Below are 26061 nucleotides of genomic sequence, written 5' to 3'. Positions count from 1 at the left end.
TAAGAGCGCGTAACCACGTTTTACCGTTAGCTACAATTAATATCGATCTCTAATAAGTAGACACCAATGTCCGGACAACGTAGTCTCGCTCTTTAATAGAATTTACAAAATCGCCAACGACGCGGCCGCAGCAACATGGTAAGCCTGTCCACTCTTAGCTGAGCCTTCATTCTTTCCTCCAGTGCTCCAACGTATGTACTTTTTGTCTAACAAATGCCGAAAGTATAATTAAAAGCTGTGTTTTTGCACGCCGTATCAGATCCGCGCGCATGCCACCCATACGGAACAATGGATTTCCACGGATACGATTACACGCTCGGTTTGCAATCGCACGTTAATAGCTCGCCCTAGTCCAGTGTAAAGTTTGCGCAATCCACAGGTGGAAAAGGTATTTTATCCTGGCCGCATAGGAATGTTTTCCACGTTCCATGCTGTTTAAGTTTATTTCATTTAAATAATTCCGATTTAAGATTTCCGACAGTTTTGAGAAATTAGGTATGTTTATACTACGTGAAGAATCTTAAGGGTTACTTTAAACAACTCTGTTGTGATTTCACAAAAATAATCAGTAATTCTTAGATAAAATACTTTTAAATCCTTATAGGTTGGGCAAATTGTACACCATGCCGTAACATGTTTCCCCAATCATAATCTTCGTCTCTCGTGTGTTCCGCAAAGAAGATCGCTTCTGCAACCGGACAATCTGATAAATATTGTACAGACTGACTCTTAATTACACGCCAATACTTCAATCAAAGTAAATACACAGATATATTTCAAAATGCGACTCGAAATAAGATATACGTATACACATTACAATTATATTACGTTATTTCGAATGACACTTTAGTATATCTAATAATAATCTTATTTTCTATCAGGCACCAATTTCTATTAGGCACCATTTTCCTATTAGACATCAAGACCCGCTTTGATCGAATAAGGCTCTGTTTCGCGCTTATTTGTATTAATCTTATTTTCCCTAAGTTACTACAACTCCGAAGATAAAGCCTAAACAATCTATGCTCATATATTATTATTCTTCATCTCTGGATTGAAGTATTCATATAATTAAGAAGCACTCCGCATCGGGCTGTATATCCTGCATATGTGTAGAACTATCTATAATATTAATTTTTAAGTCAATAATTAAATTTATCATTCAGCGCATGTAATGATAATATAATAATGATATAATAAAAATAATAATAATATTAAAAATAATAATAATAATAATAATAATGATGATGACAGATTATTAAGTACTAGGGATGAAAGAGCTGGACGCTTCAGAAAATGAAATAGCGTTTGCAAATATCGAAGTAACAACAGAGCAAAGAGAGTGAAAATAATTAAGATGATAGTCAAATCGATAAATTTGCTGAAGATGTATAGTTAAGTGCTATTATTTGCGACAATACTGAGCGTAAATTAAATAGTAGTGGAAACATAGATAGTCGTTATTGTTTTAAAGTATACTGTTAATAATAATAATAAAATAATAATAGTAATAATAAGAAGAATGAAATTACGTAACGTATTAACTTGCGTGATTGACGAGTACTGTCTTATCCTCTATTTTCTCGCTCCGAGGTACGAGGAAAACCGTACTGGTCTCCTGTCCTCCCAGTCCTCGCGCGTTCGCTGTACAAGTACATCGTACGTACGTACATTACTGTCGTAAGCATACTGACAATCGCAGGCTAACCGGTACCCGTTTCCGCCGCTGGAATGAAGAACTATTTACAATAGGGATGAGCGCCTCACGGCGAGGCGGCATCAACGCCCATGCCGAGGCAACCGTGGGTTAAAAAAAAAACGAATATGCGAATATATGTGAGAATTAAATACGTATCAATAGTCTGCCTATATAAGAATCCTATACGCGTATTTACATCATTCGAGTGAGATTGTCGAACTCTCTCAGCGCATTAACCGGGCGGACCCGCGGACGGGCGGGCGCGTTTCGCACGACGAGCCGAGACAGATCTATAATTCAATCTTAAGCACAGGTAAATTTTCCAACATTTATACCATATATAATGAGGACGTTTTTAATCATTCCGCTTAGGACGCTATCAGTAGCTCAAGAAATGTGAAAGAATAATGAGCCAGGTGAAGCGATCGCTTCATGTTGAAGTTGCCACGAGTGAGTCACCGGAAATTAGTTAGAACTTTTTACACGTCATCCAATTCAAACTAGAATGTTATCTATAATAATAAAAATCGAAGGAGAGCAGATTTTTTTATCGCTTGTTTATAGCTTCCATTTAGATTCCTGGCATTTGCAATTTACATTTCTGAGACAAGCCATAGATAATATATATTATCGTAATTTTCAATTTCCTAAGAATTTATATTCTACGTAAAAATGGATGACCCATAATGCCCATAGGACATTTATGAAGCGCTTTATCGCTCTCACTGAAAAATCGAAAAATCGACGCTTTCGAAGATATGCTCGCCGAGACGCGGCCCTTTTTAACCCTTTGACAAGCGCACTTCGAGTCCCGTGCATGCCACGAGGACGACATGAACAAGCCTATGTACATATGTACATCATTAACTCTATAATAAAATAAACTGACCTATGGTACAAATAAATACAAAGAAGGAGACTGAAGTAACGAAGATAGATATCGTTATCGTTGAAAGATATAATTCCTTAATTCTTATGCTAACGAACGTGATGCGAAGATGGAAACCAACAGGCAGATCAGATCAATATTGTGTTAAAAAAAAAAAGAGAGAGTTGTGACCATCGCGTTTCCAAGGGTTAATCTTCCGGTCTCCCGAGAGATTTAGAGTTCGCCGACCGACCGTCTGAGTATCCCAAGTTTCAGAAGTCGCGAGCCGTGCTACTTCCGCGGACGGAGTCCGCGACGGAAGGAATCGAGCGGAATATATCGATTGTCGCCCGATCCAAGATACTGCCACCTCAGAATTGCACGAATCCCGTTTTTGTGTGTATATGTGTGTGCGCGCGCGCATATCCACGCATATGTGTGTACATGTGTGAGGCGTGCGTGCCCTCCTCTTACCCCTTACCTACCCTCCTACCCGACCCTGAAAGAAGAAGAAGAAAAAGAAGAAAACCACAAGCGCACAAGAGAGCGGAAAAGTGAAATCCGGTGCATGGAGGAGCAAGTGGATTGTCTTGTTACTCTTATCATATCACAGATTACCCAAAGTGCACTTCGGTTGGGAACTTACTACAAAAGTATTGTATATATGCATGTATATATGTATACATATGTATGTATATGCACTACCGGCGTTTAGAAAAATAATAAAAAATGAGGATAATAAAAACCGAAGTTTTCATCTAAAATCGATACCGCGGCGTATCGTTTCGCTGTGACAAATATCGACTTGGAACATCCCCCTCGAGGGCCGAAAGATTGGATTTTAACATCGAACATCTCAAGGATAAAATCGTCGATCGCATTAACGGCGCGGGAGGAATGTTCGTTTTTAATTATCCCGATTATTCCACTATGTCGCCGGTAGAGCTCTACTACTACGACGGTACAGCGCAGAGTCACTCCGCCGACGTGATCTCGCCCCGTTTTTTTTCCGCGACACCCGACGATCTCAAGCAACGCGGCACCCCTCGATTCCGGTGCCCCGGTCGATCGAAGATAATGGAGGCTTCAGGACGAAGGCCGCGATCCGAAGGAATCCCCTCTCCCCTTGGCGATCGCGACGTCAAGAACCCCATTTCGCCCATCGAGTCGAAAAGCAACGTAACTCGCCGTACATCTCTGAGAAAAAAAAAAAAGTCTTCCGTGTGATCGCACTCTACTCCCGCCTCGGCGCGCTCGCCGAGGACGATCGGCATTCCTGAAACGTTCTATCCGAGTCTTTGGGTCTGCTCGATGTCGCGCACGCCCCCGGCCCACGATATTAATATTTATCATCTAAGCTCTACTACATGCGATTTGTGTGTATCAGGATACGTGTGTACGTGTATTTGTATGTGCGTACGTATACGTGCATCTGTGTCCCATGCATCCTCCTGTAATCTATTATCAGTTCTAGGATTTCTTTATATATATATATATTTTTTTTTTATAAATTAATCTGTTACACAGTTAAAATTATAACTAAAAGAAGAAACGACCTAAGGGCATTTAATAAAGAAATTCGAGACACTGTCCCCCCCTGATAGAAGTGGGTAGAAGCGAGATTTTATAGCGTCCGCAATACGTAATTCTTCAGAACGATCTGGCGGAACGATCGTTGGAGCTTAAGCATCCGACGCGCTCTCATCGTTAAAAATGAGGCGCGTCGTTAATGAAGTTTCGTTAATAAAGCAGTGTCACAAACACTGCAACTTAACGCTATGACAGATGTTCTTCTACGAACATCTGTATTTCTTCTTCGTAAAACGGTAATGTCTTCCTTATCGAGACGGGAAGAAAGAAAATAATAACGCGCAAGCTTAACTTCATTATATCGACGAGAAGCTATAAGAGAAATACCGTGTACGCCTTCTTCTTCCGCCTCTTCCGCTGCCTCGTCCTCTGCCTCCTCTACCCGTGAATTTAAGGGGCGGCAGGAACCAATTGATCACAGATCACCACGCGATCCCTCAATCGGATTCTGTCGCTGGACTTCGATGTTTTGTTCCAGTGTCACCGCAATGGGAGCCACCTGCAGGTACTTTACGCGCGAAACGTCACTCCCTTCGTCAGCCTAATTGAAGAATGAGCGCGTGATCAATCGGCATCTTTCTTTTCCTCTCTCTCTTTCTTTCTGCCACATTCTCTATCTTTGTCTCTCTGCCTCTCGCCCGGAACTCTCGTTCTCGACGGACTTTTAAAAGCTGGTGTGTTGGTGCGCCGCGCCGCTGCTCTTCGAGGCTATCTCTCGTCGCTCCGCAAGGCCACAGCTGTCCGTATTCCGTGAGTCCCGTTGTAACAGGCCACCCTGAAGAGTTACATCAACAAGAACAATTTCGTGTTCTTGTATACCGCGCTACGTATTTTTTTGTTTTGTTTTATTCGTTCGAGGCCATCCTATTTACCCAGACAGTCGATTAATCAACGCGCTACCTATCTTCTACCTACACGAATTTCAAAACATTTTAATATCGTGTCTATGCGGAGTCTGTGCCCACCTGGAGCAACATATTGGCGAAATTACTATTGGTGAACTTGAAGTGCCGCTTGTCGTAGAACTTCAGTAGCGCCGGGCTGTAAGGATGCTGCTCCTTCAGGTGAAGATAATGCACCTCGGGCTCGTGCGTCGTGTGTCCGCATTCCTCACAAACGTACATCTGTCGAACAGACATATCGCGTGAGAATAACAAATTAAAAAATATCTACCATAGGGAGAATCTTGGAATAATAGATGCAAAATATTGCTTCGCTCTATTTTATAGTCTTATAGAATTCAAATTCCTTAAAAAAAAAGAAAAAAGAAACTTATTCACGTTAGTTTTTCTTCAAGATGTTGCTTTCAATGAATCTTACCTTAGCTCGTCGTTCCTTGTACGCGTATTGATGCTGAACGCCGTGGACCTTCTGGCCGTGACTCTCCAGCGAGCACCGTTGCGTGAAACTCTTCTCACACAGGAAGCATTTGTAGGGCCGTACGCCCGTGTGCGTCCGCGTATGCCTCTTGAGATCGAACGTATCGTTGAAGCCCTTCCCGCAGAATGTACACAGGTAACGCTTCACGTCACTGTGACACTTCATGTGACGATTGAGCAGTCGCTGAAGGCTGAAGTTCTTGCTGCACACGCGGCAGGTGAAGCGATTAGGATCGTCGTCCTGTTGAGCAAAGGGTCGAAGAGTTATTACCCTGCAACGACTTCATGTAATCTTGCGGCATCAGGCTTCGCGATTCGATATACAATGGAATCGTATTATGGATTTTCACAGCCACGTCTCTAGTAATGCCATGCCTCTAGATTGCGCAGAGCTAACGCAATGTTCGCACAAAGCAGCAGCATTACCTTGCTAGGCGGAGTGCGATTAGCTCTTTCTTCATCCCGAGTAGCCGTCGCCTGCCTCTGACCCTCGATGGCTAAAGGGTTCTTTATGCCGTGACCACCATTAACAAATTCTAGTTGACAATCGGTCGGTAAACCCAGCTACGAATCGATGAGAATAGACGTTAATTCTCGCTTGTGTTTTTCATGACGATCGGAAGATGAACGTTCGGATGAAGCACTCAAATTGACTGTGAGCATTGCATAATTCGCGCGCGAGAGTGGAAATTAACGATCCACTCGTTATCGTCTCTCGTACGTCGATCTCATGTCAGGATTCGGACACCGATCCACGAGCTTGCTCGAACAATTCGATTAAATTCGAAAGCTTCGAGGAACCCGCAAATAGTATCGCGGACGACATCCCGACGTGACGTCGCCAACTCGAACCCCCCGCTTCCGGGCGGTAATTTAATATCCGCGGAACGAAAATATATGCTTTTGCCTGGATCAATTTGGGTAGCTTACCCTTTGATGAAGTACACCGACCCGTTGCGAGAGCGGCGGCTCGCCCACTGATCCGGCGGCTTGGGCTGCGACTGTGGTGGGTGATACGACTGGACTGTGCGCGTGCTCTCCCAGTCCGCATGACGGTGAGGTGCCGGTCGAGGCGCCGTCCAGGGAACAGCTCGCGGTGCCGGGGCTGGGTAAGCTTCCGCCTACGCTGCTACCGGAGTCTAGCTCTAAACCTTCGAGATTAAACAATCGAACCGTTAGCGCGGTATTAATCCTTAGTCCTAAATCAACGAATTAAAAATCTTCCGTTAGCGAACAATTGTACTACTTTTTTTACTTTTCTTTACTTTTAAATACTTCCATATAATTATATGTCCCAAATATAAAAAATCTATTAAGTTTTGACATAATTTTAGAACTAAGTATTGCTATCTGTGTAATATTCATTAGTCCTAAATCAACGAATTATAAAAATCTTTCATTATCGATGAATCGTACTACTTTTTTTACTTTTCTTTTTAATTTTCTTTACTTTTAAATACTTCCATATAATTATATGTCTCAAATATAAAAAATATAAAAAATGTTGATTAAATTTTAGCATAATTTTAGAACTAACAATAAGTATTGCTATCTGTGTAATATTCATTCGTGTTAAAATCCCGGAACGGATCAATTAATTCAGTAATAGTTACGCAATCGTCATAATTTACCGTTATTGAAATTCAATCCGGGGCTTAGAAGACTCTGATGCTGTTGCTGCTGTTGCTGCTGCTGCTGGTGCGGCGACGTAGCCTGCTGCTTCTGCTGTTGCTGTAGCTGCACTTGAATCTGCAGCTGTTGGTCCTGCTGATGCTGGTGATTCTGATTGACGTGCAACGCAAGCTCCGGACGTTCCTTTTGAAGCGACTGGTAGCTCTCACCGGCTGCGTAGCTCAATCCCGCCAGCTTGGACGCGTTAAAGTGTTGCGGGGTCGTATAGTGTCTGAGGAAAAGGGCACGCGATTCATCATCAACATGTTATTTTATCCGATTGAAACTTACGATTGGCATTCGGTATTACACGGTACTCGGCTTTTAAACTCGACGACGCGACTGGCGATGAAAGCAAAACGGCGAACGGCGCAACGGGGGGAGATAGTGTTAGTTAATCAACGAGCGCGCGCGAACCGCGTTTCTCACGGTAGTCGGGAGCGTGAGCTCACCTCGTGTCAAAGCCTCTGGTCAAGGCCATGCTGTGCTCGGGGAAAGGATCGACACTGGGCTCGACGGGAGTAGTCATCTGACCGGCGTCCTGACCGATCCCGCTGCTGCCGGTCGAGGCGGGCGAGTGCAGCGACTCGTCTAGGAGATCACTGCCGCCGTCCTCGGTCTGCAGCCTGGGCAACAGAAGGTCCGCCGCGTCGTTGAGCGTCTCGAGGAGCGCCGTGTGATCGGACGGCGAGTTGAAGGTCAATGTCGCCGCGGTGAACTGCAGCGGGTCCACCACCATGGTGCCGGTCACCATGTCCACCATCATGCCCGTGTCGGTGACGTCGTAGGCGCCGTACTGGGCGGACAGCAGGTCGTTCGGCTGAATTTTGTAGCCCGCCAGCTCCTCTTCCTCCTCCTTGAATGTCAGGCCGTAGGACGCGCAAACGTTTGCGCACACATTCTGAAGGAGGGAGTACTGCTTGCCCTCTTGCGCATTGTATTGCGCGTGCTGAGAGTTGTCCTGCTGACCGGTATCGCAGTCGATCCCGACGGCCGTCAATGGCGTGAGATACGCGTTTCCTGAAACGACAGACGATTTAAGACAGTCCAGCAAAATCTATGAATCTTTATAAGCTATTAAACACGGTTTTTTTTCAGATTTGAAAGAATAATGATATCGTGTGATAAATTTATGCATTATGAAAGTCACATTTTCGAGAACAAGTGTCGCAATAATTTGATTAATTAAAGTGAGTCACGATTGTACGTACAAGTAATATCTTAGATATGCCGAAAAAAAAAGACGTACCTCGCATTCTCCAATTCTAGACAATGTTTGCATCAGACATTCCCAAAGACAAGACAATTTAATTAAAATACGATATAAAATCTTGCACAGATAATAGCAAGAGCAAAAACAAAGATACAGGCAAAAAACGAAACTGTAATAAGTACAAAAAAGAATATACAAGATAATTCGACACACAACGTGTCCAAGCGTAGGACGTACGATTACAATTTTGTAAGACATGAATAACAGAATTTGCTAAACCGCACGCTGAAAACTCAAATCGAAACTGATCGCGAACGGTCACCATCGGCGTAAATTATTTGGAAAAGATGTAAACAACACATGGTGATCTGTTGAAATGTCTGTGGAAATGTCCCGCTTTGTTGTCTTTTTCAATAACTTTTCAATAACAAGATAAGATAAATATTGCCAACTGACAACGAAATTTCAAGTAAACGCTCGAAATAATACGACGAATATAGCTAAATTAGAATGGCAAAGAGGAAATCTCATTCTACTAGAATTTAGTCAGTTTAGCTAAAAATTAAATTAACAAGACAAAGCTAGAGATAAGGGCTTCTGTCTCTTGGTATTTTAATTAATTAATCAATTAATATACAATATAATTAATTAAATAGATGTCATAAAGAAATCATTATCTGCCTGCAAGAAATGTCAGAAATGCGCTCATCAATGACTAGAATCGGTCTAGCAATACCAACCGCGTATCATTAGAAAGTTCAATGCGGCGGAGGTACATACTTATCGAATCAACAGCCGGATCGAAAATCGTTCGCGCGACGCGAGGGAAAACGCGAGTAAAAGTGAGAAAAGCGAAGGCGCATGCTTTGTCTACCTTGAGAGCTGTTGTACTGATTGGCGAAGTTGGCGAGGTTGTTGCCGCCCTTCAGGGACTCGTAGAACGGCGGCAGGGAGCCCGTCGGCGGCGAACTCGGGCCGTAGTTGCCACGACCGCCGTTTCCACCGGGAGGCATGCCGCCCGCACCCGCACCCCCGCCTAGAGCACCACCGCCGCCGCTGCCGCCGCCGCCGAGCATCGCCCCGTTACCGCATCCACCGCCGATCATAGCACCACCGCCGCCACCGCCGCCGCCGCCGTTCGACGAGGGTGACGAGTTGTTGGCACCGCCGCTGCCACCACCGCCCGAGGAACCGCCCGAGTTCGAGGATCTGCCGTGTCCTGCAGCCGCCTGTACCACCTGAGAACCCGACAATTTGACGGCCAGCAGGGACCTCGCGATCGAGGTGCTGGGGCTGCGGGACGCCATCGCGCCGTCACGGCACTTCTCCTCGTCCTCCTCCTTTCGCTTCGGCACCGCATAGTCGATGGGCTGCTCCTGAAATTGTTATTAATATTATTGCTCACACGCGTGAAATCTCAATTTTTTTAATTTTTAAAATTCTTATTTTGTTCTCTTTTTGATCGTTATAAAAAAATATCCAAGTCTACACATTTTTCTTCACGTTCCCTTTCTCACATTTTCATCGCTGCGTCTCTCCCACTCTTTCTCTCTTTTTACTGATACAAATTGCTGCCAACTGAAGGTTGGACCACTGGTGGGAGTATGTGTTTCACCAAAGTAAAATCGGTTGTTATTATTTCAAAAGCACACAATGAGGTGTTAAAAGATGAGATTGCATTGATGAGATGTTACGCGCTGTTAAGAGAAAAAAGAGAAATATTTGATTAGAACTAGATATATAAATACAAATGAAGTTTAATAAAAATGTAAAAAAAATGAAAAAAGTAAAAAAGTGAATTATGCAATTTACAGACATAATTGCAACTAAACAGAATAAACAATTGATAATTTTAAATACATAATTGTATATTAAATCAAGATTCGTATTCTTTCCAAAAGACTTTATTTTATTGAGTATTTAATATAATTATAACAAAAAAATGTATACATATATATAATATTTATAGATAAATATTATATCTTTTTGGTATATTTTCATTTCATGTACGTGTGTTTATTCGTTCATGCATTTACATGCTTAACTATATGAAATTATAACAAAACGGGAATTTAAGTATTTTATAAAATACATCCAATGCCATTAAATATACAACAAAATATAAAATATTAATTTTTGGGACTATTATCATTTTAATTAAGTTTAATTAATTATATTATATATCATTATAATATGTGTATCCGATTTTCTTTTATATATAGTACCAAAAAATTAAACACGTATAGAAAATGCTAATATAAAGGAAAAGAGAATACTAACGTTTATCATAGACACAAGGATCCATAGACCTGTTTTCAATCGGCAGAAGCATAAAAAATAACGTGAGAGATATGTTGAGTGCAATAAGCGATGCAATGATTTATTAAGCGTTAGTATTAGGCACATCGGAGATTAATAAATTGCAGTCAGTCTTTTCATCATACAGACTCTTTTCTCTCACACCTATTCTTCTTTCTTTTCCATAGCCTCTCCTCCAGGCATTAAAATCTCCGTGTACTAATTTAACCTCTCTCTCTCTCTCTCTCTCTCTCTCTCTCTCTCTCTCTCTCTCTCTCTCTCTCTCTCTCCCCTCTCTTTCCATTTTATTATTTTTTACACATATCTATCACAATTCTCCATTTTCCCTTCTTACTCTAAATATTAATATTAAATTTAGTAGATGAACATTTCTTGAATCAAAACACATCGTCTGATATATGACACGATCGTTCGTAACTTTCAACGTAAAATCGAATCTGCTCCTAACAAATAGACTTTTACATTCGTTTATTTTTTTCCTCCTCGCATAACGTATATTCGTGAAATTACTGCGAATTACTGTGCACATTTTCATAGAATTTACCAGGCTTTCGTACCTCAATGAAAAACGACTGCGTGCAAAATCGTAAGAAACTGCTCGTCAGAACCTCACGTTAAATAATGTTACGCATAATACCGTGCAAAATTTTCCTCACCCTTCTTTATCTCGCTTTGTCGATATGCATAATGTATGAGGCATCGCGCGAGGAGGTTAACGAAATCCTGTCGAAATTAACGAAGTGTGACTGTATCAGCCTAATAACAGGCTCCCGGCCACTCTTTCTCGGACGTACTTGAATGTCTTATATATAATACTTTTATTATTATTAAGATTCGTTATTTTTCAATAAGCCAAGACATATGAAACGCTTTAACTGGATGCAACGTGCAAAATCATTCCAGTCGAACTTTAATCATATCCATTAAGTTAAAACAGGCATAAATCCACGATCGCACGAGATCGTTCTAGATGTTTACGCGTCTAGACATATTCACGAAAAATGTTCATCCATCAAAACCTTTTAAAACCTGCTTTTTAAAGCATCATTTTTCATAACGCTCGATTTACCTGTTCTGGTTCGGGCGACTGTATTGGTTCGACACTTTCGACTTCGATCTTATTCTCCTCCTTTCTGGAGATACCTTGAGGCGGCACCCTCTGGATAACGGAAACCCTTGTAGGCGGCTCGACACGGGGTGTTTTCGGCGGTGTCTGCGGCCTAGGTAATGCGACCTTCTCCGACTTTGACAGGAACTGCGGTGGATCATCCGAGGCTATCGGCGGGCTACTGTACTCTTTACGCTCCGCCCGGGTGAGCACGTGACGCCTGCTACCGTACGGTACGTCGCCGCCGAGGATGCTGGAGATGAATCGTCTTGGAGGCGGACTGGTCGCATTGCTCGACGGGTGCGGCGGCGACGGCGACGGAGCTGGACTGCTGCTGCGTAAAGATTCCGGCGTTGTCGCTCGATCATCATCGGTTTTGTCACGATCTATTGTTGAAAAGAAAAATATTCGTTAATGGAAGAAATTTCCATTAACATTTCTACGAGTATTAGGCTAAAGCTAGCATCAGCATTATAGTATCATTAGTTCACAATTACTTACAATAGCTAGGACAAAATTATGATTCCAGGAATTTTACTTCTAGAAGTAGAGTAAAACTCCTGATGGGATCAACAATTGTATCCTATATGTTCCAATTGTGAATGATTGTGCGGAAAAGTTAAAGAAAGAAAATAAGTAAGCTTATCTAAATCTGTCCTTTGTTGAACAGTACGGCAAACTAAGTTTTTTCGCATGTTATTATTTAAATAGATTGGAAAATTGTGTTGAGACTCACTTCTAAAATTCCTTCTTCATTAATATAATATATTATCATGAGTTGAGAAAAATCTGAAGAAATTATTTATGAATACTCAGCAATTGACAAAAAAGTTTTTAATATATCACAAATATATCACAATATATTACAAATCTTGTCAATTGAATATTCTAGCTAAATGAATTAATTTGCTACTACTAGACTATCCGTCGATGATGATTCATATTTATAAGTTCGACTTAAATTTATATTGACTAAACTTGTACTGATTAAACACTAGTGTCTTTAGCTAGTATAAAGTAAATTATATTCACCGTAATCTAACTAAAAAATCCTTGAAGGAAACGAACAGAAAACAAGTGGTTTAAGGCAGGAAGGTATTTCTGAAGAAATCCGACCTTGTCACTCTTAGTTGTCTTACAATTTTCTTCGGTGCGGTGGTACAATAAACCGGGAACGGTTGGAATTTGAACGAACTTCCCGTTTCAAGGTTCGCACGACTTAGCACTTAACGCACGACACGGATTTGCGATTCGTACAAACGGCGACGTGCGACGCAAGGTGAGACAGAAATTGAGTCTCGATACGATGTGCAGGCCGATCGGGACTCGGCATACGTAATGCATGAACGAGGCAATGACAACGACGACGACGACGGTCAAAACCATCGATTGGCGGTTGGCCCGCTGCTCTCCGTGTCTGAATTTACGAGCAACCTTGAGGATTCGCAGGTACCGTATGGCGGCTACGGCCGCGTCGCTTGTACGTTCGTCCTTCGCGCGCGTACGTGATCTCCCACTTTTCTCCTCGAGCATGTCTTCTCAGAGTAACACCGACGAGTAACTGTCTTCAATTAGCGAACGACAATCAATTGCGGCATCGATCGTCTCCTCCCGCTGATTTTTCTCCCAAAGCGAACGGACACTGTGGACCGCTCTATCCCACGATCATCCTCAGCAATGATATCGAAATTGAAGAATTGACGAATGATTTTTTACATCAACGATTTATCACTAATGAATCAAGACGAGAAATGTCGCTGGTGTCATCAATCAGTTGATGTTTAATAGCAATTTTTTGTAATTCATTTTTTTTTCGTCACAGCGCAGCGGTGTGCACCAGTGACTTATTATTTTTGTCGCGATTCTAAAGATAATCTGTTATTGAATATGCAGCGCGTACAATCTCTCGACTTTCGCGACTTATCGAGTACTTTTCGACGAGCACGAGGACACTGTGTAATCATAACGTTGGAGCGGCAAACCAGGAAACTATCCGCGCGAGGACGCCGTGTTTTATTCTGAGATCATTATAGAAAATACATTGAAGGAAGAAAAGTCTCGTCGATTAATCTTCGGGGATATCAATATCGTATATTACACCTCGACATTCTTTCCGCTCGCTGAAAAATGTCGTATAATAACAGTAAACTTTATTTGCAATCAACATTTCTCGACGTTGATGTTGTGTATCGTTAAAAAAGTAGCGCGTATAAATACCAAGATCTTAATGCTACCAAAATCATTAACGAGTATGCGGGTACGAGAAGTCAAGAAGTTAACGAGTCCTGCTGCTGCTGCTGTAAACAGAGATCCGCCAAGAATCCGTCCCGTTGAAATTCCGAGAGTGGGTCGGAATAGATCGGGCGAGAGGAATTTAAATCCCCACGGCCCCCGCGGCGTCCTCGGGGAGGACGCTCTTTTCACGATCCTCTCGAAAGAGACTCTCTCGTCCCTGAGCTCGAAATCAAACCAAACCGCCGGCGATCCCCCGACCTCGAAATTACGAGTTAGACGAGGCGCCTAACGACATCTTTTGCGCAATCGCTTGCGTCACGGCCGAACCCCCGAAGGTAACAGACTACGGCGGCGGTCACCACGAGGCGAGGCGGCACCAAAATGGCGGTTCCGTTCGTCGGGCAACCTTCGGGTGAAGAGAATCGCCCGCTGCGTGCATGCATGCGTGCATGCGTGCGTGCGTGCGTGAGTTCCTCTGACCAAATCCCCCTAACAGGTTCGGCCGCGCTATAAATACCTGCGGCGCAATCGTCGTGACCGGGGTACCGATGTACGCCTCTGCCTATCTTCGACTCTCTCCCTCTCTCTCTCTCTCTCTCTCTCTCTCTCTCTCTCTCTCTCTCTCTCTCTCTCTCTCTCTCTCTCTCTCTCTCTCTCTCTCTCTCTCTCTCTCTCTCTCCTACCCCGATTCTCCGTCGTGTTCGCTCCCCGTCCGGTTCCCTCCACCGCTGCGCTGGTTCTCCGTTTGTCCGCGCGCTATCTCTTTCTCCCTCTCCCTCTCTCTCTCTCTCTCGCTGTCTCTCATTTTTCCTTTCGCTTCTCTTTCCCCTTCGGACAGCGAGAAAGAGAAAGAAAATGAAATGAGAACCGGTACATCGAGTCGGAATCGAGAGGAACGGGCTCTTGCTCGCGGAGCGAAGAAGACGAGGAGGAGAGATCGACCGAGAGGGATCGGGACGGCAAAGAAAATTCCGGTAAATCGGGACCCGAGACGTATAGCCCCGCTACAAACCAAGTCGGTTTTGTAATTAGCGATAAATTCACCTTCGTGTTTAATTGTATCCATCCCAAAAGAAATTAGCGAAAGATTGTAAGCGCTTTCTATATTTTAATTTTTCTTTTTTCGAAATAATTATTTCCTCAATCTTACAATCAATAAGCACTTTTCACGCTGAAATATAAGAGAATTCGATAAAATGTGAGAAGATACAGGGAGACGCGAGATATACCAGCATCGTTTAAAGTCTCTGAAGACGTCGATTCGGTTCCCTCGGATAAACGATGCTGCAGTTGCCAGCCAGATCGAAAGGGTGCTGAGACGAATGCGCTCGCTCGCGGAACGGAGTGCCTCAGGAGCGATCGAGCGGAGAAGATCGATGCCCGGGCTCTCGGACGCAACGACTGAATCCTCACAATTCCCCAACGCGAAACCCAGGGAGCGCGTGCTGGAACGAGCCCGAGTACACTTCCTGATCTATACGAGGCCTCTCTCGGGGTCGTTGCCACTACGAGGCTGAGGCGCTTGTCGAATCTATCCCGGGGCCGCGTTTAGCGTGACTACTGGCTGCTCCTCGTGACTCTGCCTGTCGTCGCGTATCGACGTTCGTGCGAGGAATTCGTTACTTCGCGACGCGCAAAATTAAAACAAAAAAAAAAGATCTAATCCAATTTGATTCCGAATCACCACCTTGGCAATATCGCCCCTCGACATTGTTGCCATTTGGGATATACCGCGGCATTAACTTCAACGTCTAACGTGCGGGGTGTGTGGAATACAAGTTGGAGTCTTCAGCTATCAACGTTTTTACTGGCAGTTTCTCAAGACCGGCGATAAAACACCGGCTTTATGACGTTTACGGCAACCCGTAAATCCCGCGCGAAATGTATATATGTATATATACATATACATGTATATATAATGCAACGCAACGATTACTTCATCATCCGACACATTGTTTCTGGTCTGTATGCAGATAAGCGCGAGATAAACGCGACGGCGGTATAAATGTCGAAGGCGCGCGCGCGCGCGCGTTGCCGCGCCGCGGTGTGTCAGGAGTCCGAAAGGAAAGGAAAGGAAAAACCTGAAAAAAGGACTTCTCGAGAGCAGGGAGCGGTCGGCCGTAAGTAGGTCGGCTAAGCCGCGCCGTTTCGTTCGATCGAGCAGATATTACGAACGGCCAATGAAGGCGTAAAGGCCCCGAGACGATGCTGCTGACGATGCACCGTCCGCGCCGGGCGAGAGAACTCGCAACAGGATCTGCGCCTGAACCCGGTCGCGACCCAGGCTTGGCTTTATGCATGGCAGGTTTTCTCGAATCTCGCGCTTCGATCTCGAGAGACGCGTTCCCTCACTTGATTTATTTTTCTTTTTCCGCTAAGCTTGCAGAAGAAACGACCACGTTTTCACATCCGCGTGTCCCATACGTTCTACAAGATCTTTCTGAAAATTTTTTCTAGCTCTTTTTTTTTATTCTCCGAAATCTTTCTTTTTTTGTCCTTTTACTGCTGAATCCGATGATCGTCGCATCGATGTCTCATCTCGGATCATCTCAGATTGACGACGAATCGATATTTTTTATAAGCGCAAAGAGATTCCGGGCAAGGACGCCAGGCGGGAAAACATCGCCCCGGAATTCCGAACCGAGACGCGCGTTCACGATCGCGCGAGAAAGTGCGACATCCCGTATGCACGGTCTCTCGCGCGCGCGAGCCTCCACGCGCGCGCGGTATCTGCGTAGCGTTTGCGTAGCGGTACCGTGCGTGGGTCGAGCCGTCGTCGTCGTCGTCGCCGCGCGCGGACAGCAAGGTGACACCGTAGGTATATACGCGACCACTTGATCGCTTTACGTAATGGGCACGTGCGGTGCGCGCGGGCACGCGCGCGCGTATTTCCCTTCACCCTGCGCGCGAAATCCGCGCGCTTCCATGTTCGGAGCAATCTGCGTTCCGCGTTGCGTTCTCGCGCGCGGCAGAAGCGAAAATGCGGGTTTCTCCGCGGGAACGCCGCCGCTAAGCGAGACCATATTAGAGCAGCGCGGTATGCATTTCGATAGGAATTACAAATGCATATTTATGCATTAATTGCGATTACATAATCATAATTAATTAGAAATCAGGGTGTGCAAAATTCCGGAAGATTAAAAAGAGCTAGCGAAATGTTGAAAGGCATGTAAAAAAAAAGAGTCTTTAAAGGGTCAGTGAAATGATTTTGAATCATCGATCTAGAATACTTGAATACTGTAAAATGAAGATATGTAAAATTATGCAAACAAATGCAAAATTCACACTATTTAATGACATAATTGTATATATTTTCGGGTTATTTTTACATCTACCACATGTGCAATTTTATGTATTTTTTTCTTTTTTACTATTCTTACACTCTTCTCACGTCGTAAAGAAAATACGTGAAATTACGTGAGCAAAGTGTAAAAATCACACGATTTATATTCGAGATGCATATACGTGATAAATGTGCGATTCTTACACTTGTTCACGTAATTTTACATATCTTTCTTACAGCGGGCGTAATTTAGTACGTAATCTAAAAAAGTACAATCACTGTAAGTGATTGTATAATATAAAGTGATAAAATATTGATACTATTTAGACTGTGTAGCGAAAAATAAATTATTCGATAAATATATCATTGTTTCAAATCGATGTCTCCTATCCAGATTTCCGATCGAATCTCTAATTTTGATGCGACGCTCAGATTTTCATCAAACCAGGATGTGTTCTTTTCGCAGCACCGACCTACCTGCCGTCCTGCCGCGCGTATATATGCGTGACTTAATGCTTAATTTATGCTATCTCCAACATCAGGGGAAATCTCTTAACGCGACGCTTCGCGACTTAATTTCGGAGCAAATTGTCGGCGCGGCGTGTGTAGCTGGTCGTTCCCAAATTACACGCGTCCGGTTCTTATCGGTCCCGATAATCGCAAATGAATCCGACTCGACGTGCGCGATCGCGAATAGTTTTTTCCATCGCGATTCCCGCCGCGCCAGCACGATCGTTGCCGGCGCGGCGTAACGAATGCATCGAATCCGCGAGTTAATGCATCGCGCACATACGAGCTCCGCGCTTCCTAGAAGCGCTACGCGACGCACACGTGTGTGCACGTGCACACGTATATACACGCGTCTGTATACGGCTTGGTAACGCCTGCACGCTTCAGAAAGTCCTTTCTACGGTCGAGCGGAAGATCGATTAGCCGACGACGACGACGACGACGACGATGACGTTTCTCGCTCGACCTTGGCACTCGGTGAAAAGTTGCGAGTGAAAAAAATCGCCGGTCGCTGCATTTTGCGCCGGAGGGTTTCAGGAACGAAGGGAGAGAAGAGAAGGAGGAGGAGAAGATCGGTGCAGTGGGGGAAGACCGGTGCAACTCCGACGTGGCCGGTCGAGCGTGTCGCCGTAACGCCGGAGATCGCACAACAACGCGACAAGGCACAATGTTGGTTCTCTCAGGGAATTGCTCTTTTGAAGGAAAGTGTCGGTATTTCTGTTCGTTTAAGTATATCGGTAACGCGACACCGATACACCATATGAAATGTGACGAAGTGAATCGAGGCCGCCCGATACCTCTCGGCGGCATTGTTTCCAAGCCTTTTTGCGACGATCGAGAAAATCTGTATGGAAAATACTCGCGCTGTTAGTAACGTTTGTTTCTGATTTTCGCAACTACCGTCTATAGGTGCCTCATATCGTAGTAAAATTCAAATAATTAAATTCTGATTTCTTCTATAGCGGTTTTTTTTTGTACGACGTATTTCGAGATACCGGGAGAATCTCGGTATTATAACGCGATGTCGCAAATTAAAAGTCGCATCCACCAGGGAGTTTTGTTCGTGGCGCAATTATCCTTACACAATGAAATTGTACGAATTGTCGGACGGTCTCCAGAGAAATCTCACCGATAATCGTTTTGCAGGGGCGACGAAAAAAAAAAACGCGACGACCAGTAACGTGCTATGGGACACTATTACTGTATACGCGTCATCATTATCTTGCGATTTCAAGTGGATACGCAACTATTCGCATAATTCAACGTCGGTTGTATAACGTTTTTACGTTCGTATTGCATAATGAGCGTCCAATTATCTCAGAATTATAAATCGATTTAAGCCTCATCCGAGAGTAGAAATGTCAAAAAAAAAAAAAAACATTATAAAACAACGAAACGCGTATTAATAACCGAGCGTTGCCGATTTATCTTTCTCAAACTGAAAAAAGCGATTAAAACGATCGACGTATTAATCCGTGATTGATTTCGTCCTATAGGTATTAATTTATAAGGCAGTGCGCCTGCCAGTAACTTCATTCCTCTCTAATTAAAGTAGCAGGAAAATGGCAGCGGCAAAACCACCTTGGCGGTCTCATTCGTGGTATTTCGTTGGATTTTTTTTTTCAAACAGATAGACGGGAGATCAGAGACCGTGGCAAAATCGTCGCGACTGAGCGGTGTCATTCGGTTGCTGTTTGTTGTTGGAGCGCTAGACCGCAGACTACGCCATCGTTTGGAAATAATAGCTCGTGCAATTATACAGGAACAAAGGTCAAAATAATTTATCAGGTTAATGCAAAAAGCTTCTCCACCGAGAGTTCTCCATCGGGCAACTGTATCAAATATAGCCAGAAAACTAAAGCTCTTTACAAAAAAAGTTATTAAAAAATTTTCTACATGAACAAGTAAAGGTATATTCAAGCTTGTGAAAAATCTCGTATTTCGATCTCGTTGCAATTTTGCACTCGACTTTAACACAAATCTTGTTGCACCAATACTTAAAAATCTGAAAGAGATATACAGCTTTACTTTGTTCCCAATTCTTTCGTAACTCAGTCGAGAGATTAAAGTCGCAATTTTTACAATCTATAAATTAAATAAATAGGTTTGAAGACGGGTTGAAGTAATTAGAGAAACAGTGTAAACTATGCAATCAGCGATGTCGCGAATTGAAATTGACTTTTTCATCACCGAGGGAGAAGCAACTTTCGCGCTCATACACCACGATTCTACCCACGCTTGGTTGAATTGACATCGATATTACAATGTGACGTTTTCCACGACGCTATGATGAGAGCGGCGCTCGACGCTATTATTCACGTAATAGCCACGCTCGCGATAATTCACCGTCGCGAAACGATCGCGCCGATTCGCTAGCGCCTAGTGTAGAGCGAGATTTATCGCGCTCAACGTTCTTTTCTTCTGCACTTGGCCCCCTTGCTCGGAAAGAATTTCGGTCACGGCCCTCTTGCGCCATTAGCCGCCGCCGCCGCCACCGCCGCCGTACACCTCATCGTCCTCTCTCTGTGTACGGGGTGTGCTGTGTATGTGCGTGCACACCAGCATCTACGACGATGACGGCGATGGCGTACGCACCGAGGTGTACCTGCTCGCGGCGCTTTCGACGACGAGTCGAACCTGTTCCCCTTCCCGCGCGCGCGCGACGTGAAGTCCGGTGTCGTTTCAACCGGTGGACCTCGGCGTACGTGTCTGCGGGGTGTTCCGCAAGATTTGCGTTAAGCCTCAGGGACGTACTCACGCTCGGGAACCATTTAAACCTCGCAATACTTTCATCCAAAACGCGTATAGGCATCAAGGATTTTCAAAATACAAATACCATGGGCCGAGAGTTATAATTCGAACGATGATCCTCTGTGAGCGTAAAATCGAAAATTGCGAAAAACGCAGTCTTTCAAATCACTATGTATGTAACTTAAAGGTAAAAAAAAAGTATATATATATCGATCAGACTAATAAAGTGTCCGAATCGGAATAAATCAGTTTACATTTCTGTGGCGTGCCTAATGTTTGGTAACAGTACGTGAAAAGGAACGTATATGTAAAATTTGTCGGATATTTAATTTCACGCCTCCTTTTTCAACGTATGTCACGGTACCACGAAGACCCGTACCCCTATGTGAACGGACAACACGCACACGTGCGTGCGCGCGCATACACACACACGCGCGCGCGCGCGCGGACGAGCGCGTACGATTAGACATGCATGCACGCATCGCGAGGCTTACGGGCGATGCATTGTAATTCGTCGCAATGACTGCACATCCTGGTGTACTAGCCTTTGCAACAGGTGCGCGTCACTGAGCGCGATTACCTGCGTGTCAACGACAGTTAAAGCTCGTATGTGCACTGGATGTAACAGTATTTATCTACCGGCGCGCGGTACATACGTACGTTGCGTTAACGGCGTTCTCTTTCGAACGAATATTCCTTTCTTTCCCCTCCTCCTCCTCCTCCTCGAAATGTTGTCCGAAACGTTATGTCGAAATCTTAGTCGGTTAAAATCGAGAAATTGCGATCTGCCTTAACTTCGCGTATATACGCTGCTACCTAATTAACGCTTAACTGAGTACAAAATGTCAAGGCTAAAAGATTTTAATGTACTCTTACTTGAAAGCTATTGCTCAACAAGTCGGTCTTTGGAAAGTAGTGATATAATTTTGATATTTTTAAAATAAGATTTATTAAAAATTTCTGGAGATTCAAAATGACGTGATAGAGAGAGCAGAATAATCTTTATAAATTGAAAAAAATTTTGATTTTGAAGAGAAAAACGGATTTTCCTTTAATTGCGACATTTCTTATAAAAATCAGAAATTAATTTTATTTAATTGCTTTCAATTAATTCAACAATTAAAAAAAATTCTTTTCAAAATACAGTACGTTCTGATTAATTTCATGGACAAGGAAACGTGATAATAATTATTTCCTTAATTGAACATATATGTAGCTTGAATAAAAACACTGAAAATGTAGCGTAACGCTGATGAACATTTTTTTAAAACGCCGCACGATAATAACGAACGTATTCGGTTGAGCGTAATGCTATTTCACGAGTTTAATAAGCCGCCTAGTTTCACGCGGCTGATCGCGCCGGCCCTGTGCTAAACTCCCTTTGTCGCGTCGAATTTAACGCATTCCACACGCACACGGTGCGACAGTGCGATCCTCTTTTGGCGCGGCCGTCGGCTAAGTGGAATGAGCGTGCGTCGCACCGCAATTGCATAAAACGCACCGCACATCGCCACAGGCTTCGTACGGAGTGACGTTGCGATCGAGGTACGCGACCATCAGGCTCGGGACGACGCATTCTAAAATTCTAGTGGTTAAGCGAGGATCGTATAAGCGCGGAGAAATAATTTCGGAGAAAGAGTTGCATGACGCCTGTGCTGAAAGTAGTACGCACGTCGCTTTAGAAAATGAAAAATGCACAAGTCGCAGTCCGGTCGTAAGAATTTGTAAAATGTGTGTGTTTACGGAATCGCGCGTGATCGCGTGAAGTGTAAGCAGTCCTGCGGAAACCCCGCTGACTTCCAGTCTTGTCTTAATTGATCGTCTTAATTGATCGAGCGTCTGGTAAATAAATTTAAAAAAAGGTTGAAGAATAATTGATTGCATCTAATTAGCATTCATGTATCTAGCGCACCTGATTGTGAGTAATACCGCGCATTTATAAAGGTAAAGAACCACGCATGCGCGCGAGGATTTTTTGCGGGATAAATTATCTAAGTATATCACCTCTCTCTCTCTCCTCTTCAAACCCGAAAAGTTGCAGAAAAAGTTATAAATCAGCACATTGTATACTGTCCGATATTAATATTCGAATACACTATTGAAATATTTTTTCCATATTCAAACAGAAATACTTACAGAAAATTCGTAAGAAAATGCAGATATATTTTATATATTTGGAAAAGAGAAGACCGAGTAAAGGGTTCGAATTTAATAGCAGCCTGAATTCAGTCGCTTTACGATAAGATCGTCGGGGAATGCTAGGAGAGTTCCGTACACCGTGTTGAATTTCTAGTCAGCGACTCTCGGTCGGTCTACGTCCTTCTATCCATCGTTCTTCCCCACCGTTCCCCGGCTGCGTGCCATGACGAGAGATTCTAATGCCGGTCGCCTTGGCCGTCGCCGAGATCACTGACAGCGGAGAGCTGCGAGTCGCGCGTTGCGCAACTTTCGCGCGAAACCGAAGGCTCCTACGGCTCTCTAACGGGAGGAGGCGCTCCGTTGCCTAACAGACTTGCCAAATACCAGCTGCGAAACTCATCGACATTCAACGATAACAGAGTATATAGTCGCCACGGCGTTTTAAGGCCGCGACCATGAATCCATAACAGACACGTCCAAGTTCGCGCTCATTACAGGACAGTTATGCCACGTAAGTCGATCCTATATGTACGTACCTATTAAAGTTAGCAACGTTGAAAGACTGAGAAAGAGTGAGAAAAACGAGAAAATTATAATGTACGTCTGCTCAATCTCCCGAGAAAAGATGCTAAAAAATTACGCAAAGAAAATACTTGATGAGCAGTTACGATTCATATTTAGCAACGCAGGAAGCTTATAGGAATCATTCGAGGCTGAAAAAGCGCGATTTAAAGCTAAATTTTCGTAGAAATTTGTTTCATTAAAAAAAACAAAAAATATTTCGAAAGCTAACATAAACATAATTAAATATTTCTTTGAAATTACATATATATTGAATTGTATTCAGTGAATTCGTATGTGAAACTTTCAGCAGAAAGGAAGACAACGAATCTTCAACGCGCTCGTTTAATGCACGAGAGAATGAGAATCGTCGAGAGGAGAAAAGTTTTTTTATTCCCGCCCGAACGGCGAAGCGCGACGCATCGCGCTTAGGCGAGCATTGAAATCTCCGGTTCGGCGGCGCGCGGCGCATCGAAACGTACACACGTGTCGACTCTATCCATCGCCGCGCGCTGTGGCGCGAGTGCAGGAAACGTCATACGATTTATTATACGAACGGGGGGCGCGCGCGGTGTATCATCGCAATCTCGCGTCAGCCTGGATTCCGTTTGATCGGCAACGCGGAAAATGCAAATGAAACTAATACACGTGCGCACGACACGCGGAGGAGCCGTTTACGTAACGTGTATCGACGATCTCCCGACCGGCGATGCACGCGCGACGATGAATCTTCTTCTCTCCCGCCGCCGTCAAGGATAACGATATTTATCATCGCATGACGACGACGACGAGCAAGCCGTGCAGCGAGCGCTTGCCGCACGAACGAAAGGGCTCTCCTAAGCGACGTATATCTAATGAGTCGATTTATACGCGAGCCGTTAAATTCGAGGGGCAATGAATCACTTGATTGGACGCCGTCGCATTAATTGCACGGCTGCATCGGTCACGCACTTAAAAAAGAAAAAAATGGCGATTGTGACAAAGTAGTAAGGCAGCCGGAGCCGGAATGACGATAAGTCGAGAACGAAATCGCTTCCATATAAAATAAATGCTTAATTAACATATATAATTAATGATAAACGGCTGAGAGAAAGTAAGAGAGAGAGAAAAAAAAATAACGCGTGCACCTGCGACAGCGCACGGATGATCGCCGGGTAGCAGGCCATCGACACCACGTTTTGCGCATCATTCGTGGTCTCGTGAGCGCAGGAGCCTGACGTGAAACAAGAATCAAAAGATAGGGATGACGAGGGGAGGAGAGGAGCGTGAGCACTACACAAAAAAAGCGAAGAGGAATAAAAGGAGGAGCCGCCCCGGTCACTTTCCTAAACCAGTTTTAGGACCACATCTCCACCTACTACTCACTATACCGTTGTAAAAGTACCACCCATGATCGACCTCTCTCGGCTAGACCGTCGCCCGAGGACTAATAGAGGCCCCCCGAACGAAAAATCAGCGGTGAATTATGTAACTGAACGGTGCAGCGCGCGCGACGACTGCACGCCGAGCACGGCGATTTTCACGCAATTAGTCAAACCGCGGTTTATCTTTACGGCCGCTGAGAACGACGAAAAAAGTCATTATACGTACGTAACGACACGCGATAACGATAGGTAAGTGTGCACCCGAGGGGGATGTTGCGAGAGACGCAGGTAAAACGACGTAACGTGCAAAAACCTCGGTGCTCCGCGATCGTGCACCGCGATTGTGTTTTTTGTCCTTTTGGGAGTATACCGCGGGCTGCCCTTTTCGAAATTCTCTGCGCCGCAGAAGCTCCTTGCCGGCCTTGGTGCAACTGCGTCGACAGGCATCACATCGTCGTGCATGCAGCACATCCGCGACGGCCAGCAAATTGCAATGGTGCTTTACGGCCGTTCACTCACTATACCGTTCCTCATCGGCGCGCGGCTGACGCGCGGAAGGATGACCGTTGTTTTCGACGAAACCGTTCGTACGACGTAAACGTTCATTATGCAATCGCGCTCGCGCGCGCGCGCACGCGGCGTTCGTGCACAAAGTGGCGACTCGTATAATTAACTGCACGTGGCGTGCACAGATACGCGGACAAGTTCGCCGGCTGCCAAAGGTCAGCCGTTACTCGGCAGCCGAGCGGCAGCAGATCGCCGACGAGAAAACCTTTTTTTTTTTTAACCTCGCTCTCTCTCTCTCTCTCTCGTGCTGTAATCGGCGTATTGTCGATTATGTCAAGCGGCGTTGGAAAACGCGTGGCAAGTGAATCACCGAGAGACACATTAAAGACGACAAAAAAAGAAACGCTAACATGCGCGTCGCGGCCAGCGGCCGGAAAGGGTGTCGCGAGTCATTAGGAGAGATAACGTTCGGTATATTTTTAACGTTCGGCTATATTTTTTTTTTACTCGGATACGGTATCGGTAGGAGGGGTCGTTATATATATACACGTCGCGAGCTGTCGAATTCGCGTGGACTGCGTAATGAGTCCCGAACGCGAATAATTAGCATAATGCGATTCACAAAAGTTAAGAAAGCCCGCACAACGTTCCGCGTTGCGCGATAACGCGCGCCCCGGAATCGAGGTATATATATATATATATATATACGAATTGCAATCGCACCTGTACCCCAAAATACGATCGCACCTGCGGCAGAAGTGTAACATTTTAGGACGCTTTTTTTCCTCTTTCTCTCCCTTTTATTTGTTTTCTCGCTCGGCAGGCACACCACAAAGAAAGGGTGTCCGACGAGAGAGGGAAGAG

The 26061-nt window shown here is 44.4% G+C and overlaps 1 protein-coding gene across 1 annotated transcript in view; it reads right to left on the bottom strand.

The window, feature by feature from the left end:
- Positions 1-1520: 1520 nt before the first annotated feature.
- LOC105451192 (protein ovo) overlaps positions 1521-26061 on the bottom strand; it is a 25588-nt gene continuing 1047 nt past the window's right edge. Inside the window, exons 2-10 of the mRNA XM_011691491.1 lie at positions 11809-12233; positions 9295-9796; positions 7660-8227; positions 7168-7439; positions 6467-6735; positions 5963-6100; positions 5478-5777; positions 5123-5281; positions 1521-4932 (exon numbers count right to left, since the gene is read on the bottom strand). Of these exons, the coding sequence (XP_011689793.1) occupies positions 4822-4932; positions 5123-5281; positions 5478-5777; positions 5963-6100; positions 6467-6735; positions 7168-7439; positions 7660-8227; positions 9295-9796; positions 11809-12233 (2744 nt within the window). The 3' untranslated portion in view covers positions 1521-4821. The remainder of the gene's footprint in view (positions 4933-5122; positions 5282-5477; positions 5778-5962; positions 6101-6466; positions 6736-7167; positions 7440-7659; positions 8228-9294; positions 9797-11808; positions 12234-26061) is intronic.

Source organism: Wasmannia auropunctata, unplaced genomic scaffold, assembly GCF_000956235.1.
Source record: "Wasmannia auropunctata unplaced genomic scaffold, wasmannia.A_1.0 LD336053.1, whole genome shotgun sequence".
In the NCBI taxonomy this organism is placed as follows: Eukaryota; Metazoa; Arthropoda; class Insecta; order Hymenoptera; family Formicidae; genus Wasmannia; species Wasmannia auropunctata.
This window is presented reverse-complemented; position numbering and strand designations above follow the sequence as displayed.